We start from the raw sequence: 17,753 nt of genomic DNA, 5'->3' as shown, positions 1-17,753 counted from the left end.
CTCCCCAGCCAGACTCAGAGTTCTAAAGGCCCTTGACTGTGTGCACAGAGTGGACAGCAGGAAAAAGCAGGAGACCACCCAGGGCTGCTGAGCTGCTGGATCAACATGCTGCCTGGCTAGGGAAGAGTGGTGGTGCAGATGGGATGGGGGAGGGGTGCACCGGGAGGCACTCCAGTGACAACTTAGATACCACCTTTCTCTGTGAATAACAGGCCACTCTAAACCACGGAACTCCAGAAGATACTGCTGTGAGCAAGTTCAGAAAGTTAGTCATTAGTCAGGTAAGACCCCAAAGTAGGACTCCCTTTTTTTTTTCTTTTGTGATTCACTCTTGTGACCTACTGACCTATTCTCACTCCCTGCCAGGCATCCTGAGCTCCGTTTTCTACTTGTCACTTTGAACAGGGAAAAAAAAATCCTTAGGAACTGGCCCTGCACCTTCCCATGAGGCCCAAGGTTATGCAGGCAAGCTAGTTACAAACTTCAAATTCGAGGCCATTATTAGCGTTTTCTACTGTTTGGTTTTGACCCCCAACCCTTGTGTATGTGTGTTCACATACACATGTGTGCACGTGTACAAGGGCTCACACATGTGGGAGCTTGCCTGAGTGGAAGCCAGAGTATCCTCACTCACGTCTCCATTTTTTTTTTCTTTTGAGACAAGGTCTCGTACTGGGCCCTTGAGCCGTTTCTGTAGGAATGCAGCTGGAGATGCCCTGGGATCCACTTGATTCTGTCCCTCAGTGCCAGATGCATGTCACCAGGCCTAGCTGAAGAGGTAAACTGAGGTCGCCAGCTTGCATAGCAAGCACATTACCCACCGTCATCTCCCCAGCCCTTTTGTGCCTCTCATGTCTCAAGAACAACTGTTTTAATGGCTTACCCATGCACGATGGTTTACACATGGTCTCAGGTGAACAGTCATGAAACCACATGCCGACTGGCCTTTTCAGGAGTACTGATTACTCCCTGCCAATCAGCAGGCTCACTAGACACTAGGAACAGTTTCAAGGTTGAACCCTGAAAAATTCTGGTGTGGGAAACAGTCACAGACTGCTTGTTGTCTCCTTAGTGGCCAGCATATCATACGTGTAAATTCAGTCGGGGTTGCCAGAGGCTTCTATCAGTTGAGAAACATCCTATATCCTGGTAATCTTAACAGGTATACTTTTGCAAGCAAAACAGACTGATCCAAGAGTGACTGACTGGTGGGATGCCCATCCCAAGTTCTGTGAGTCCTATCCATTTATATCAAGTGGGGATGCTCCAGAGCCAAGCAGCCAAGGTTTAGTTTTATTTTTTATGGGCACGAGTGTTGTTTCGTTTCATTGTGTACACACCTGGTGCCTTCAGAATTGGAATTACAGGTAATTAACTGTGAGCCTCTACAGGGTTGCTGGGAATTGAACTAGTGTTCTCTGGAAGAACAGCCAGTGGTTTTTTTTTGTTGTTTTTTTTTTTTTTTTGTTTTGTTTTGTTTTTCCATTTTCTTTTTTTTGGAGCTGGGGACCGAACCCATTGCCTTGTGCTTGCTAGGCAAGCACTTTACCACTGAGCTAAATCCCCAACCCCACAGCCAGTGTTCTTAATCACTGAGCCATCTCTCCAACCCTGAGCCTATATTTAATGGATGGGCTAGGAAGCCTTTTTCTACGTGTTATTAACTTGGCAAGACATAGAAGAAAGTTTTCAAAGATCCAGAGTTGGAAGAGGGAGCCAGGCCAGAAGGCAGCACTGCTGAGCAGTACAGAAGCACCTATGTTCCTTGTTTTTACAGGCAGGATCTTACTCCCAGCCTACCCTGGAGCTCACCATGCACCTCAAGTTGGCTGCAAACTGGAGTTCGTCCTGCCTATGCCTCCTGAGTGCTGGGACTACAGGGAAGACTCGCATCTGGCTACAACCTTCATGTTTGAGGTAGTCAAAGAACTTTCATCTAATGTCCGGTACCATGGAGGCCAACAACTGCTCACATTAAGTAAGGCTACAAATCTCTACTTAGAAACCCCAGAGGCACCCACTGGCTTGGATGCCAGGCGCCCAGATGTTTTGGAAATAAGGTTCACAGGTAAGTATGCATGTTATCATCTGGACCAGGGCTTCTCCATGTATTCTCTGAAGGTTTTGATTGGCTTTAAAATATTCCCTAGTGCTCACCACTTTTTCCTCAGCCTAGCTTATGGTTTTCTAAGTAAATATATAAATAACATAATCATTGTGTTACTTTATACCACATTTATGTCCTCTGGAATTTAAGAGTTTTACTGTACAGATATTAAATCTCAGATTCAAAAGTTTTATAATTTCTCCTATTACTCTGTCTTAAGCATGCTTAAAAACTTTTTAAAGGGGCTGGAGAGATGGCTCAGCGGTTAAGAGCACTGACTGCTCTTCCAGAGGTCTTGAGTTCAATTCCCAGCAACCACATGGTGGCTCACAACCATCTGTAATGAGGTCTGATGCCCTCTTCTGGCCTGTAGGTGCACATGCAGGCAGAAAGCTACATGATGTATACATAACAAATAAATAGATATTTAAAAAAATTTTTTCTAAAGATTTTATTTATTTATTTATTTATTTATTTATTTATTCTAAGTACACTGTAGCTGTCTTCAGACACACCAGAAGAGGGCATCAGACCTCATTACAGATGGTCGTAAGCCACCATGTGGTTGATGGGATTTGAACTCAGGACCTCTGGAAGAGCAGTCAGTGCTCTTAACCACCGAACCATCTCTCCAGCCCTTAAAAACTTTTTGAACAGATATGTAAATAACTTTTTGCTGTGTATTTCAAGACAAGGTTTCTCTGTGTAGTCCAGGCTGTTCTGGAACTTGCTCTGTGGGACAGGCTGGCCTCAAACTCAGATCCGCCTACCTTTGCCTCCTGAGTCCTGGTATTAAAGGCCTGGTGTGAACAACTTAAGAGAAGAGCTGTAGCTACAGACCACTGTGAGCTCTCACAAAACTCAACTGGGCTATCCGGGCAGTGGATTGTATGTCTTTAACCCCAGAACTTGGGAGGCAGAGGCAGGAGGGTCTCTGAGTTCGAGGCCAGCCTGGTTGACAGTACCAGTTCCAGGAGGACATCCAAGGCTACACAGAGAAACCCTGTCTTGAAAACCGAAACCAAAATGAAGTGGGGAAGAACCATGCTCTTAAGTGCTAAGCAACTCCTTACGTAAGCAATCTTTTTTGGTGTTGAGACAGGGCGCTACTCTTGTACAGGCTGGCCTGAAACTCTATTCTCACACTCACTGACTGTCATAAAATGTATTAATAATTTCTTTTTTTTTTTTTTGGTTCTTTTTTTCGGAGCTGGGGACCAAACCCAGGGCCTTGCGCTTCCTCAGTAAGCGCTCTACCACTGAGCTAAATCCCCAGCCCCATATTAATAATTTCTAATAGCACCCACTATATTCTGAACAGTAAATGTGGGTCACTTGTCCCTTCAGCTTTTAAACTTAGCTGTTTCTTGAACTACAAACCAAATGAAAAAATGCCACCATACAAACACAGAAAGTCCACAAAAAGCCAAAGAGATTATATTACCACCTTTATCTGTCTGTCTGTCTATCTATCTATCTATCTATCTATCTGAGGGTTGCAACCCTGGCTGTCCTGGAATATGTAGACCAGGTTGGCCTCAAACTAAGAGATCCACCTGCCTTTGCCTGAGTATTGGGATTAAAGGCATGTACCATGATACCTGGCTAAGTCATTTACTTCCTAATATATGGTCTTCTTAGCTAGCTCCCCAAGCTGACCTGGAACACACTCTATAGCCTGCCTCTGACTGAATGCTAGGATTGCAAATGTGTGCTACCACACCTGGCTCCATTACTGATTTTACCCTGACAGACAGCAACAGACTTAGCTGAGTACCTTACTTGGGGCTACTACCTGGGAGAACGAACTTAGGGAATAGGAGTTTGTTGTTCAAACATTCTGTGTGCCCGGAAGTTAAAGAACAAAACCCTCCTACTGCTCCAAAAGACTCAGCGGGGAAGAATCGCAGAACTGTGAAAACAGCATCGAGGTTGGCTTTTCACCCAAACCTTCAGAAGAAGGAAGTTGCCTTTTCTTACTCGACTATTAAAACCATGAATGACAAGTTCATTTCTAAACAAACTACGGTAAATAATTTCCAGAAGGAAATATCTGCCAAAGAAATTTAACATTTTAATGAATGTGTTATAGACCACTGACAACCATACATTAATATGCTTGCTTTGATAAACTAAGTCTGAGTCATACTGTCAAATACAACTTCAGAACTCTCTGCACAAAACGCCCAGTTTGCTATCTTGTTTCCGTTGGTTTACAACGCGGGTCCTTCCTCCATGGCCCGCCTGGCCGCTTCCGGTGCTAAGCGATTGCGTTTCCACGCTATGGAAAACTGAACATAATATTGAATCTGCCATCTTTCCCAGAATGCTACAGAAAACTGAACCACTGTTACGATTTAAGAATACAGCTTTAATTTCTTGGTCACTTTTGATCATATAAATATATAAATCTTAACAAGGTAACACTGTTCACTGTAATAAAGGCCATAAAATAACAGCTCTGCCATATTGCACAGATAAATTAATTCAATTGGCTTCCCCAGGCCCCGACCAAAGAGCTTTTGAATCAGCACTGGAAGACATAAGGATCTACACTCTTGACATCGATGTCAAGTCGCTTGCAGAAAATAAACTTTAACATTTCACAAGGCGGTATCATGTATGCCAATTAACAGTCTGGACAAGAGTCTCACTGGAGTCCTCCTGTGGTAGAGCTTCACGCTCAGAGTTGCGGTCTGTCACCGCTGCCAGGGAAGTGATCCTCTGTCCGAAACAGGACTGGCGGCTCGTACACTGCGCGCTGGGGCGCGGTGGGCGCCGACTTAAAGAGAGCGGGAACGCTGATGGTATGCAGCAGCCTCCGAAAGGCTCGGGGGAAGGTCCCCAGTTCGGCTTCGGCCTTGGTGACTTGCTCCTCCATTCTGGCCACGCTACTACCGATCATCCTCACGAAGGCCTCTAGTTTGTCGATTCTGCCGTAGATGCGCCTCATCTCGGCGGCTTTAGCGTGGATCCGAGGCACACCCTCGCTCACCACATGAGACGAGTCTCCGCGAATCATGTCCAGCATGCCCACGAACTCGTCCACCTTGGCGAGCAGGTCCTCCAGGCTGGCGTCCAGCGCCTCCACCTCCGGCCGCGGCCCGGTGGCAGGCAGCAAGCTGGAGGCGTAGCCCAAGGCGGCGCGGCGCAGCAGCGGCAGGTCGCGGCCTGGCGCGTCCTCGGTGCCGTCATCTTCCCAAGGTCCGGACGCGCTGCTGTGGCTCTGCGATACGTGGCCGCTGTCCCCGCTCCACGCGGCGACCAACGGCTCGGCCTCCTCAGTCGAGACCTCTCGAGACAGGGTTCCGATCGCGGGTCCTTCCTCCATGGCCCGCCTGGCCGCTTCCGGTGCTAAGCGATCGCGTTACCTTCCGCGGTCCCTGCTTCCGGCGCCTCCTAAATGCGTCATGCCCCTTACCACCCAGCCAATCCTATTATCCACATGCCCAGAAGAGACCAAAGGGTTGCTGTCTGTGTTCATAGTGTGTGCTGGCAGAGTTTGCACATGTTACTAGTCCAAAGAGGATGACAGATGATTAGATGATTGATAGAAAGATGGGTAGATGACGTCAAGATAGATAATAGATAATAAATAGATTAGACTATTAGTGGCACAAGCCTTTAGTCACAACACTCAAAAGACAGAGGTAGACAAATCTCTTAAGTTCAAGGCCAACCTGGTCAGTTTCAGCCCAGCCGAGGTCGAGTAGTGAGACCCTGTCTTAAAGAAACAAACAAGCAGACAGACAAATCAGTATATGACTGATTGATAGGTAGATCAATGGTAAATTGATAAATGGTAGTGGAAGAGAAATACTCTAAAGCAGAGCTAAGGATGCCCATAGAGACCTTTATGCATTCCCTCATAGCCAGGTTACCTGTTTCTCCACCTGCCCTGTAGTCAGCCAAGGCTAAACCTCCGTAGATGGAAGGATATTCCAAAGACCTGCCTAGGGACTGGGGGACTCCGGGTGTTTGCGCTCCAGAGTGGTACAAAGCACTTCCCGTTTTAATTATTAAAGTAAGCAAAATATGAGGTGATGTTTACAATTAATTTAAGCAAATACGAGTACAGGAAATACACCTGGTGTTATCCTCTTTGGTTTTGTAAAAAGAACAAGAACATTTCTCCTATTCGTCTTTCTCACAGAGACAATGTGGACATGCCCAGACATTGCCTTCATGGCCTTGCTTTCAAGTGTGTTCACTTATCACAGTTTATGTAATTCTTTCTAGAAGGCCACCTTGTGGGAAGACCATTCTACACACTGCTCTGTCCCTAGTTCACAGTGAGTTCACAGCTTTCTTACGGGGTACCCAGCACCACCCAGTAAGCCTCCTACCTGCTTCTTTCCCTTTACCAATGACAGCAAAATAAATTGTAAGCAAAAGCAAGAACAGTGGAATGCAAAAGTCATCCTACTGAGTGGTCATCTTGGCGTCCTCACAAAAGAAATAATCGATAATCCCTCCCAAGCATGGAGTACACCAAGATGCTATCAGGGAAAAAAAAAAAGGAATAAAATTCTTAAAATTCTTAGAAACATCCAAGGTGGCTTCTCCTAGACCCGTACAGTCTGGCAGGTCTCTGGGAAACTTAGGGTCTTATTCTTCAACACTGTCACGTGAAGACAGGCATAAAGTGGAGATGGCCTTGTCTTCATGGGGTTTGTAGTGGATACTTTGTCCAAATGGCCTGAACCCCATTATCAGGAGGCGTAAAGCAGATCCGCAGTATGGAACAGCTGAGAAAGGCTTGGAATTCTTACTATTGACGAACTCACACCCAGGTGGGCACTCACACACGTCCTGCAAAAGACCGGGTGGTGGGGACAGCTGGAGTGTTGTTAGGTGTTAAACGCATCCTCTTCCAGGGTAGAATTCACAAGATCTCTTTCCCCTCTGGGAATTAGGAATTAGAGAAGAAGAAAAACACCTTTGAGCGACACAGCAGAGAAAACTACAAGTTGCTTCAGGCCATCTGGGTCAGCTGACTGGAGCCCATCACTGGGAACCTGAAACACATCAGGGAGGTTCTTGCCACAGAGACAGTGAATGTCAGCCTTTCATAGCCCAAGATTTAAAAAAAAAAAGAAAAAGAAATGTTAACTGCTCTTAAGAAAGCTACTTCCTGGGCTGGAGAAACAGGTTGGCCGTTTCGAGCACTGGCTGCTTTCTTCTGGAATCCTGAGTTCAATTCCCAGAAACCACATGGTGGCTCGCAACCATGGGATCCAATGCCCTCTCCTGGCATGCAAGTGTAAATGCAGTTAGAGTACCCTAGCATGTTTTTTAAAAATGCTGCTTCCCTAATCCAGTGTCCTTGTGTGGCATATTTGCCTTTTAGAAACATCTAGAAAGCCTTAGAAACAGGCTTTCTAGGTTCTCTCTGGCTTATTCTTGCCTATTTCTCTTTGCTACATTCAGGACAAAGGGGTGTCATCACAGAGAATGAACCCTGTGATGTTGCTTAGGATTGAAGGTTCAGTGGTGAGTTTTGGAATTCAATATATGTAAGGAATATAGAACTCTGGGTGCGCATAGAAGCTTATGCATAAACCTACAACTGTCCATTGCTTCTGTTCACTGAGAGGGACCAGGAGCACACCTACTTCTAAGATCTTGGCTTTCAGATACCACATTTCACTAAAGGGACTCGGGAGTGCTTGGAGAAAAGGCCTGTCCTAGAGACAGGGCAAGGAAAGCATGTCAAGGAATGTTGGGCTCAGGTAAGAGCATAGAGATAACAGATTAAGTGGTGAAAGACCCCAGCTTAGCAGCAGTAACGCCATTTTGCAAGGCTGTACTTAAGATGACTGGTTCAGGGAAAGGTTAGAACACTGAGTACACAGCAGCTGCCAAGCAGGATGTGTTTGGTTGAAGGCCTGGCAACAGGACGACTTCGGTTGAGCACCTGACAATGAAAAAAAGCCCCGGGAGAGGTCCCACACCCTGGTGGGGGGCCGAGTCAGTCGTTATGTTCCAAGAAGGTAGCTAAGAAACTTGCCCCCGGGCTGAACCCTTGGGGGGCCGAGTCAGCCGTTATGTTTCAGGAAGGTAGCTAGGAAACTTGCCCCCGGGCTAAACCCTTGCCATATTAGAATCCACCAATTATATCCCTGTAACCATGCATCTGCTTCTGTATGCTTGCTTCTGCTCCCCAAAATCCTATAAAAGCCCATCCTTGGTTCCGTGGGGCGCGCCAGTCCCCCGAGTGACTGTAGCGCCCGCAGGTGCCTGTGCCTGTGTATCCCGACAATAAACCAAATCCTCTTGCTGATTGCATCCTGTGGTGTCTCGGTCTGGTCTTTAAAGTTGGAGGGTCTCCATCCCGAGGGAAAGTTCTCCCTGAGAGCTTTTCATTTGGTGCATTGGCCGGGAAAGGAGATCCTCCACCCAGGGACCACCGACCACCCACTGGGAGGTAAGCCGGCCGGCGTCTGTCTGTCTGTCTGATTTTGTCTCGTTCTGCCTTATTCTGTCTGTTCTGTGAGCGCTCAGCCAAGTCTGTTCTGTGAGCGCTCAGCCAGGTCTGTTCTGTGAGCGCTCAGCCAGGTCTGTTCTGTGAGTGCTCAGCCAGGTTCTGTGAGCGCTCAGCCAGGTCTGTTCTGTGAGCGCTCAGCCAGGTTGTTTGGAATTTGGGCGGGATGAAGAAGGAGCTGACGAGCTCGGACTTCTCGCCCCGCAGCCCTGGAAGACGTTCCAAGGGTGTTAGGGGCCCGACTTTTCGGGGCCCAATCTGGGAGAGGAGAAAGATCCGGACTAACGGCACCTCTGTCTGTATTTTTGGCTTTCAGAGGGCCCCGGACCTTTGCCACCTCCATCTGACTTTTTGCTTTCAGTTTGGTACCAAAGCCGTGCAGCACGCCTGTCTGTTGTTTGTTTGACTGTTGGTGTTGTTTGTTTTCTCTGTGTTCTAATCTTCCTTAGAACTAACATGGGACAGTCCCTAACAACGCCCCTAAGTTTCACTCTTGATCATTAGAAAGACGTCCACGACCGGGCACACAACCAGTCCGTCGAGGTTAAGAAAAAAAAAAAAGAAAATGGCAGACTCTCTGCACATCCAAGTGGCCCACTTTCGGAGCGGGATGGCCAGTGAATGACACATTTAATAAGATCATTATTTTACAGGTTAAAGATTGGGTCGTCCACGGACATCCTGACCAGGTTTCTTATATTATCACTTGAGAGAGTCTCGCCTTAACCACCCCCCCGGGCGGAACCCTTCGTGGACCCGAATTGGCCTCCCCTCAACCCCCAGCCTGTCCCCTCGGCCCCGCCCGGTCCGCCGGCCACGTCTTCCTCTCTCTACCTTTGTGAAATCAGAGCCTTCTAAGAAACCTGTCCTCCCGGCAGACCCAAACTCCCCTCTCATAGATCTTCTCTCTGACAGGCCCGGCTAAAACGGAGGAGGCAGAGCCGCCGGCCAGATCAGTTGCCGGGCCACAGTCTGATAAGGATTTCTCCCCTGTCGCAGGGAGATTGCGCAATAAGCACGAGGTGGTGCCAGATACAACCTCCCAGGCTTTCCCACTTAGACAGGGAACCGGTGGCCAGACCCAATACTGGCCGTTTTCAGCAGCTGACATTTACAATTGGAAACAAAACAACCCTTCTTTCTCCAAAGATCCGGTGGCACTCACCGACCTAATAGAATCTGTTTTACTTACCCACCAGCCTACTTGGGATGACTGCCAACAGCTCTTACAGGCCCTCTTAACCTCAGAAAAAAAACAAAGAGTGTTCCTAGAGGCCAGAAAGCATGTTCTGGGAGATGATGGGCGTCCCACCCAGCTGCCTAAAAAAATTGATGCTGCATTCCCACTTAAGAGACCAAACTGGGATTTTAATACAGCTGAAGGTAAGGGACACCTACGCCTTTATCGCCAGTTGCTTCTAGCGGGTCTCCGAGGGGCTATACGACGCCCTACTAATTTGGCTCAGGTAAAACAGGTATTACAGGAAGCAGGGGAAACTCCCTCCGCCTTTCTAGAGAGACTTAAGGAGGCCTACCGTATGTACACTCCCTATGACCCAGATGACCCAGGACAAATGACGAGTGTCTCTATGTCCTTCATCTGGCAGGCTGCTCCAGATATCAGGACTAAGTTACAGAGGTTAGAAAATTTGCAGGGCTATACATTACAGGATTTACTTAAAGAAGCTGAAAAGATTTTTAATAAGAGAAAGAATTGAGTCGAATCTTGGCCGCCGTAGTTCAGGACCAAGAAAGGAAGGGAGATAGGGGGGAGCTCGAAAGGGGCTGAAGCTGGATAAAGATCAATGTGCCTATTACAAAGAGAAAGGGCACCGGGCCAGAGAGTGCCCCAAGAAGCCTGGCGGACCCCGAAAGCCTCGACCACGAACCTCCCTCTTGGCTCTAGATAAAGATTAGGGAGGTCAGGGCCAGGAGCCCCCCCCTGAGCCCAGGGTAACGCTTAAAGTTGGGGGGCAGCCGGTTACTTTCCTGGTAGACACAGGAGCCCAGCATTCAGTCCTCACCCAAGCTTCAGGACAACTCAGCGACCGGACGGCCTGGGTACAAAGAGCTACTGGTGAGAAACAATACCGATGGACTACGGAACGCCGGGTTCAGCTGGCTACCGGTAAGGTGACCCATTCCTTCTTACATGTTCCGGACTGCCCGTACCCTCTGCTGGGCCGTGACCTGCTCACCAAACTAAAAGCACAAATTCATTTTGAGGAAAGAGGGGCCCAAATAACTGGCCCCCACGGAACTCCCCTTCAAGTTCTAACCCTATGAACCGGGACAGGACACTGGCTTGGGCAGAGACTGGTGGGATGGGGTTGGCGCTCCAACAGCCCCCCTTAATTACAACTCCAGTCTCCATAAAACAATACCCCCTGTCACATGAAGCTTATCAAGGTATAAGGCTTCACATTACGAGGCTTCTAGATCAAGGCATCCTAGTCCCCTGCCGGTCGCCTTGGAATACGCCTCTTCTGCCTGTTAAGAAACCCGTCACTGGAGATTATAGGCCAATACAAGACTTGAGAAAGGTCAACAAGAGGATAAAAGATATTCATCCGACTGTTCCAAACCCTTACAATTTGCTCAGTAACTGTTCATCGATGAGAAACAGGGGTATGCTAAAGGGGTCCTAACACAAAGGTTGGGACTCTGAAAACGCCCTGTGGCCTACCTGTCTAAGAAATTGGACCCTGTGGCCTCCGGCTGGCCACCGTGCCTAAAGATGGTGGCTGCTATTGCTGTCCTGATCAAGGACGCTGGAAAATTGACTTTGGGACAGCCACTCACCATCCTAGCACCCCACGCAGTGGAGGCCTTGGTAAAGCAGCCCCCAGACCGCTGGCTCTCTAATTCTCACACCAAGCCTTGTTACTGGATGCAGAACGGGTTCAGTTTGGGCCCGTAGTCGCCCTCAATCCTGCCACCTTGCTTCCTCTACCAGAGGAGGCAAAACAGCATGACTGCCTACAAATCCTCGCAGAAGTACATGGAACCAGGCCGGACCTATCGGACCAGCCTCTTCAGAATGCTGACCACACATGGTACACGGATGACAACAGCTTCTTGGCAGAGGGAGAGTGAAAGGCTGGAGCTGCGGTCACTACGGAAGACAAAGTGATTTGGGCGAAAGCCCTGCCTGCTGGTACCTCCGCACAACGGGCTGAACTCATCGCCTTGACTCAGGCGTTCAAGATGACAAAAGGTAAGAGGCTAAATATATATACAGACAGCCGTTATGCCTTTGCCACGGCACACATCCACGGGGAGATCTACCGGAGGCGGGGGCTGCTCACATCTGAGGGTAAAGATATGGCTAAAATTCTGGCCCTCTTAGAAGCCCTATTCTTGCCCAAAAGACTGAGTATTATATATTGTCCAGGACACCAGAAAGGACACAACCCAGAGACACGAGGAAACCGGCTGGCCGATGCCACGGCGCGAAAAGCGGCCATGAGCAAACAAATCTTGCCCTTAAATAGCCCAGACCAACCCACGCCCCCACCAGTGGGACAAACCAGTTGGGTTTATGCCCATGAGGACATAGAGCTCCTAAAAAAATGGGGGCCATCTACCACCCTCAACTAAAACAGTGGGTCTACAAAGGACTTTTGAATTGATCTCCTTTTTACATAAGAAGATAAAAACCTTACTAGATCGAGAAGAGATAAATCTGTTTTTTTTTTAATTGGGACAAAGCGATACAAAAGGTGACTGAGAGTTACAAAGCGTGTGCTCAGGTTAACCTGGGAAGGACCATGATTGGACAAGGAGTTCGTCCTAGGGGACACCGTCCCGACATCCATTGGGAAATTGATTTTACTGAAATTAAACCAGGTATATATGGATACAAGTATCTCCTAGTGTTTATAGACACCTTCTCAGGATGGGTCAAAGCCTTCCCCACGAAGCACGAGACTACAAAAATGGTCACCAAGAAGCTCCTCGAGGAAATCTTTCCCAGGTATGACATGCCTCAAGCGTTGGGGTCAGACAACGGGCCCGCTTTCGTCTCCCAAGTAAGTCAGTTGGTGGCCAAATTGTTGGGGATTGATTAGAAATTACATTGTGCCTATAGACCCCAGAGTTCAGGTCAGGTAGAACACATGAATAGAACAATTAAGGAGACTTTATCCAAACATACGCTTACAACTGGCTCAAAGGATTGGGTGGCCCTCCTTCCCCTAGTTCTATATCGGGCCCGGAATACCCCGGGCCCCCATGGTCTAACTCCTTTTGAAATAATATATAGAACACCACCCCCATTTGTCCATTTCTTTGATTCAAACATTGCTGATTTTGCTGACAGCCCTTCTCTGAGGGCCCATTTACAGGCCCTACAGATTGTGCAGAGAGACGTCTGGAGACCTTTGGCCGCTGCTTACCAGGACAAGCTTGAACATCCGGTGGTGCCACACCTGTTCCAGATTGGAGACACCGTGTGGGTGCACAGACACCAGACCAAGAATCTCGAGCCACGGTGGAAAGGACCCTACACCGTCCTCCTGACTACCCTGACCGCCCTAAAGGTAGACGGAGTCTCGGCTTAGATCCACGCACCACACCTCAAGGCAGTCCGGTCTGAGAAATTGACTAATCACAACACTACACCCCAGACATGGAGAGTTCAGCACACTCCAAACCCCTTAAAGTTAAAACTCCTACGTGGCTCCTCCTAGCCCTTTTGTGGCCTAGAGTCAGTGGGGGAATAAGCCCCCACCAGACAGAAATTTCTTGACCAAGTCGAGTGAAAGATTTCACTCAAAGTTAGCAAAAAATGGGGGAATGAAAGACCCCAGCTTAGCAGCAGTAACGCCATTTTGCAAGGCTGTACTTAAGATGACTGGTTCAGGGAAAGGTTAGAACACTGAGTACACAGCAGCTGCCAAGCAGGATGTGTTTGGTTGAAGGCCTGGCAACAGGACGACTTCGGTTGAGCACCTGACAATGAAAAAAAGCCCCGGGAGAGGTCCCACACCCTGGTGGGGGGCCGAGTCAGTCGTTATGTTCCAAGAAGGTAGCTAAGAAACTTGCCCCCGGGCTGAACCCTTGGGGGGCCGAGTCAGCCGTTATGTTTCAGGAAGGTAGCTAGGAAACTTGCCCCCGGGCTAAACCCTTGCCATATTAGAATCCACCAATTATATCCCTGTAACCATGCATCTGCTTCTGTATGCTTGCTTCTGCTCCCCAAAATCCTATAAAAGCCCATCCTTGGTTCCGTGGGGCGCGCCAGTCCCCCGAGTGACTGTAGCGCCCGCAGGTGCCTGTGCCTGTGTATCCCGACAATAAACCAAATCCTCTTGCTGATTGCATCCTGTGGTGTCTCGGTCTGGTCTTTAAAGTTGGAGGGTCTCCATCCCGAGGGAAAGTTCTCCCTGAGAGCTTTTCAGTGGCTTTCTACTTAGTGACAATTTGATCATCAAAATAACAATTACAGCATAACAGCGTCTTAGTGTTTCGTTGCTGTGAAGAGACACCATGACCAAGGCAACTATTATCTTTTAAATTTACTTATTTATTATATATAAGTACACCATCGCTGTCTTCAGACACACCAGAAGAGGATATCAGACCCCATTACAGATGGTTGTAAGCCATTATGTGGTTGCTGGGATTTGAACTCAGGACCTCTGGAAGAGCAGTCAGTGCTTTTAATCACTGAACCACCACTCCATGCCCAAGGTAACTCTTATAAAGGAAAAAATTTAATTGGGGCTGGCTTGCAATTTCAGAGGTCCAGTCCACTTTCATCATGGCAGGAAGCATGGCAGCACGCAAGGAGACGTGGTGCTGGAGGAGCCAAGAGTTCTACATCTTGATCTGCAGGCAGCAGAAGGGAATTGTTTTCTGCAGGTGGCCAGGAGGAGGCTCTGGTTCCACACTGGGCAGAGAATGAGCATAGGAGACTTCAAACCATGCCTCCACAATGACACACTTCCTCCAACAAGGCCACACCCACTCCAATAAGTCCACACCTCCTAATAGTGCCACTCCCTATGGCTAAATATTGAAACTCATTAATCTATGGGGACCAAACCTATTCAAGCCCCCATAAATAGTAACAGACTACAGCCCAGGAGTAAAGTGGGAGACCAGTAGTTTATACCAACAGCAATGTGTGAAATGCTTGAGTGCCCCACAGTACTTAATACCACAGAGCAGAAAAGAGTAACCACATTGCAAAGCCTTGGATCTGGGAATTGGAGTCTCTTTCTTCTATTTTTGTCTTGGTTACTTTGTTGTTATTTGATAAAATACCCTGACAAAAGCAACTTAAGGGAGAAAGGCTTTATTTTCACCCACAGTTCAAGAGGTATGAGCCCATCATGGTAGGAAAGATATGCCAATAGGCTGGCATGGCGCTGGAGCAGTAGCTGAGGGCTTATATTTGGAAGCAGGAGGTAAGGAAGGGGGGAGGGGAGGGGAAGGAGGGGGAAGAGAGATCAGTACCTCCCCCATGACATATTTTCTCCAACAAAGCCACACCTACTTATCCTTCCCAAACAATTCCATCAACTGGGGAGACCAAGCATTGAAATATATGAAACTGTGGTGTGTGTGGGTGGAGTGGGGTGTCCTCATTCAAACTACTGCACATAGCAGCCCAACAGACTCTGAATAGTAGGGTAGTGGAATCTGGTCTCTTGGAGCAGGGAGAACCAGACACATTGTCCCTTTTTGAACAAGATAGGACTCTCAGCAAGATGAGAATGGCCGGAGCAACCGCGAAGTGATGGGAGTCTTAGCTCTAGGAAAGACCTTTAAATCAGGGCAGTCAGTCAGAATCCATCCTGTGGAAGATGCAGAAAGATGGACAGAATGACTATGGGTATGGCTCAGTTGAGGGCTGTCCTGCCATACATGAAGCCTGGGTCCTGTCCCTAGTGTCACATAAACTAGGTGTGATAGAGCACACCTGTAATCCCAGCACTGTAGGTGAAGGCCAGAGGATCAGACGTTCAAGCCTGACCTCAGATGCACAGAGTTTGAGGCCAGTCAGTTATACATGTTTCTGTCTCAAGAGGAAGAGGAGGAAGAGGAGGAAGAGGAGGAAGAGGAGGAAGAGGAGGAAGAGGAGGAAGAGGAGGAAGAGAAAGAGGAGGAAGAGGAGGAAGAGAAAGAGGAGGAAGAGGAGGAAGAGAAAGAGGAGGAAGAGGAGGAAGAGGAGGAAGAGAAAGAGGAGGAAGAGGAGGAAGAGAAAGAGGAGGAAGAGGAGGAAGAGAAAGAGGAGGAAGAGAAGGAAGGGAAGGAAGAGGAAGAAGAGGAAGAGGAAGAGGAGGAAGAGGAGGAAGAGGAAAAGGAGGAAGAGAAGGAGGAGGAAGAGGAGGAAGAGAAGGAAGGGAAGGAAGAGGAAGAAGAGGAAGAGAAAGAGGAGGAAGAGGAGGAAGAGGAGGAAGAGGAGGAAGAGGAGGAAGAGGAAGAGGAAGAGGAAGAGGAAGAGGAGGAGGAAGAGGAGGAGACTAAGAGAGGATGGCCCTGTGCCTTGACAAGGAGAGGGTAGGAGTTGCCAGGCCCAGTCAGAGAGGCCAGAGAAGGATGCTTGCAGAGGTAGCCCACTGCAGTTTCTATGCAACAGCCCTCTAGAGCTTAGTTGGAAAGTATAGAACCCACCCTCAGTGACCCAGTTCCAGAAGACGTCTCCAAGAGTTGGGTTCAGCTGAAGCCTCCTAAAGGCTCCTGCAATACCCGTACGACCTTTGCGTGACCTACCTTTCTCTATCAATTGTTGAACCCCGTACCCAGGGTGAGTCGGGGGAGCCAGCTGAGGTGTCCTCACCTCAGGCCTGAGTAAGGCTCTACAGTGAGGGAGGCCCTGACCCTAGCAGCGGCTTTTGAGATTTTCACCTCCTACCAAGATCAGCAGGCAGAGAGATCATCACCCACCGTGGCCACTTACGTGTTAAGCATCATGAGAAAAGAAAAACGATCTCTGCTCTGCTCTGCTGCATCCTTTAGGTCCCAGGGTGTCATGCTGACATCATCTGCCATCCTCCTTGAGATGTGTGCCCCCAACCCACAGGCTGTCCTTCTTATGGCTATGTCTGCATCGCATCCCTAATGTGGGTAGCCCCCATATCATGCCCTCCTGAAAGTCAGGGTTTCTTCCGAATGCTTAGACAGGTTTCAGTGCTGGCTGCTCAGAGGATGAGGACAGTTTTGAAGTCAAAAATCACCTCACCCTGGCCACTGTCTGCTTTCAGCCAGCGTCAGGACACTGACCTGAGTGAGAACAGTGGTCTGTTGACTGTTCTCACTCCCCTCCGCCCTTGTAATGTGCTGTCTCTCAGTCTGATGCTGGGTGCACCTAGTCTTTCTTAAAAAACAAAAACAAAAACAAAAACCAAAAAACAGTTATAAGCAGCATCAGTTACAAACATCTCAAGTGGCTGTGGGGCTAGCACTCAACGACTAGCCATCTTAATAACTTCAGAGCTTGGGTTGTGTGTCAAAACCACGTGTCCAGCAAAATGTGGTTATGATGCAGACAGCTTGATATATAGCCTGCCGTGTCCTTCCAGTGAGGTGTCTCTTTGTTAGGCAAAGACCTCTAGGTCTAAAGGAAGCACCTGGATTCTCTGAGCCCACAAGCATTTCATAAGCATTTATTAACCAGAGGGACACCAGCCAGCTCAGCCCAAGGAGGAAACTGCTAGCAAGTACTTTCTGGAGGCTGGAGAACCACTGCCAGGCCTGCCTGGGGATTCTGTCAGGATTCCTGCCTCCCAGACACCATCTTTCTGAATTATTTGGCATCTTCCCTCAGGAACTGCATGATGGTGACAGGCAGAGGTGAGCGCAGCCACAAACACCATGAACTCACTGAATTCCACCCGGGCATCTCTGCTAGTGTCTAGTTCCTCAAGCAGTTTGTTCTGTGTCATCTTCAGCTAGAGGGAGGGAGGGGCAGGGTCAGCAACAGGGATGCAGAGCAGGCCTTGGGGTTCAGTTAGCTCCAGCCTCAGGGTCAGAGGGAGGGGATAGGCACCCACGAGTGAGCCACATGGCAGTCCAGCCACACCTTGGCCACACAAAGACACACTGGTGTATGCAGGCTGTGAGAGGCTTTGGATGGTGTGACAGGACATGAACCAACCTTAACCGATGCTCCATCTCCCAAGCCCTCACTCCTGGCTTTTATGTAGGTTCTGG

At 48.6% G+C, this 17,753-nt stretch overlaps 1 protein-coding gene and 1 long non-coding RNA gene across 2 annotated transcripts; one reads left to right on the top strand and one right to left on the bottom strand.

Annotated features, from left to right (window-relative positions):
- Positions 1-4,161: 4,161 nt before the first annotated feature.
- Positions 4,162-5,462, bottom strand: Bloc1s4 (biogenesis of lysosomal organelles complex 1 subunit 4). The gene has a single exon (NM_001100766.1). It carries the CDS (start codon positions 5,436-5,438, stop codon positions 4,791-4,793), a length of 648 nt encoding a protein of 215 aa, NP_001094236.1. The 5' UTR covers positions 5,439-5,462; the 3' UTR covers positions 4,162-4,790.
- Positions 5,463-9,980: 4,518 nt separating this feature from the next.
- Positions 9,981-13,915, top strand: LOC134481777 (uncharacterized). The gene is made up of 2 exons (XR_010057579.1): positions 9,981-12,567; positions 12,913-13,915. It is a non-coding gene; the product is annotated as an uncharacterized LOC134481777 (long non-coding RNA).
- The last annotated feature ends 3,838 nt before the right edge of the window (positions 13,916-17,753 follow it).

This window comes from Rattus norvegicus, chromosome 14, assembly GCF_036323735.1.
Source record: "Rattus norvegicus strain BN/NHsdMcwi chromosome 14, GRCr8, whole genome shotgun sequence".
NCBI lineage: Eukaryota > Metazoa > Chordata > Mammalia > Rodentia > Muridae > Rattus > Rattus norvegicus.
This window is presented reverse-complemented; position numbering and strand designations above follow the sequence as displayed.

Excerpts from the sequence above, each read along its gene's own strand:
- Bloc1s4 (NM_001100766.1), bottom strand. The coding sequence starts at position 5,438 with ATGGAGGAAGGACCCGCGATCGGAACCCTGTCTCGAGAGGTCTCGACT.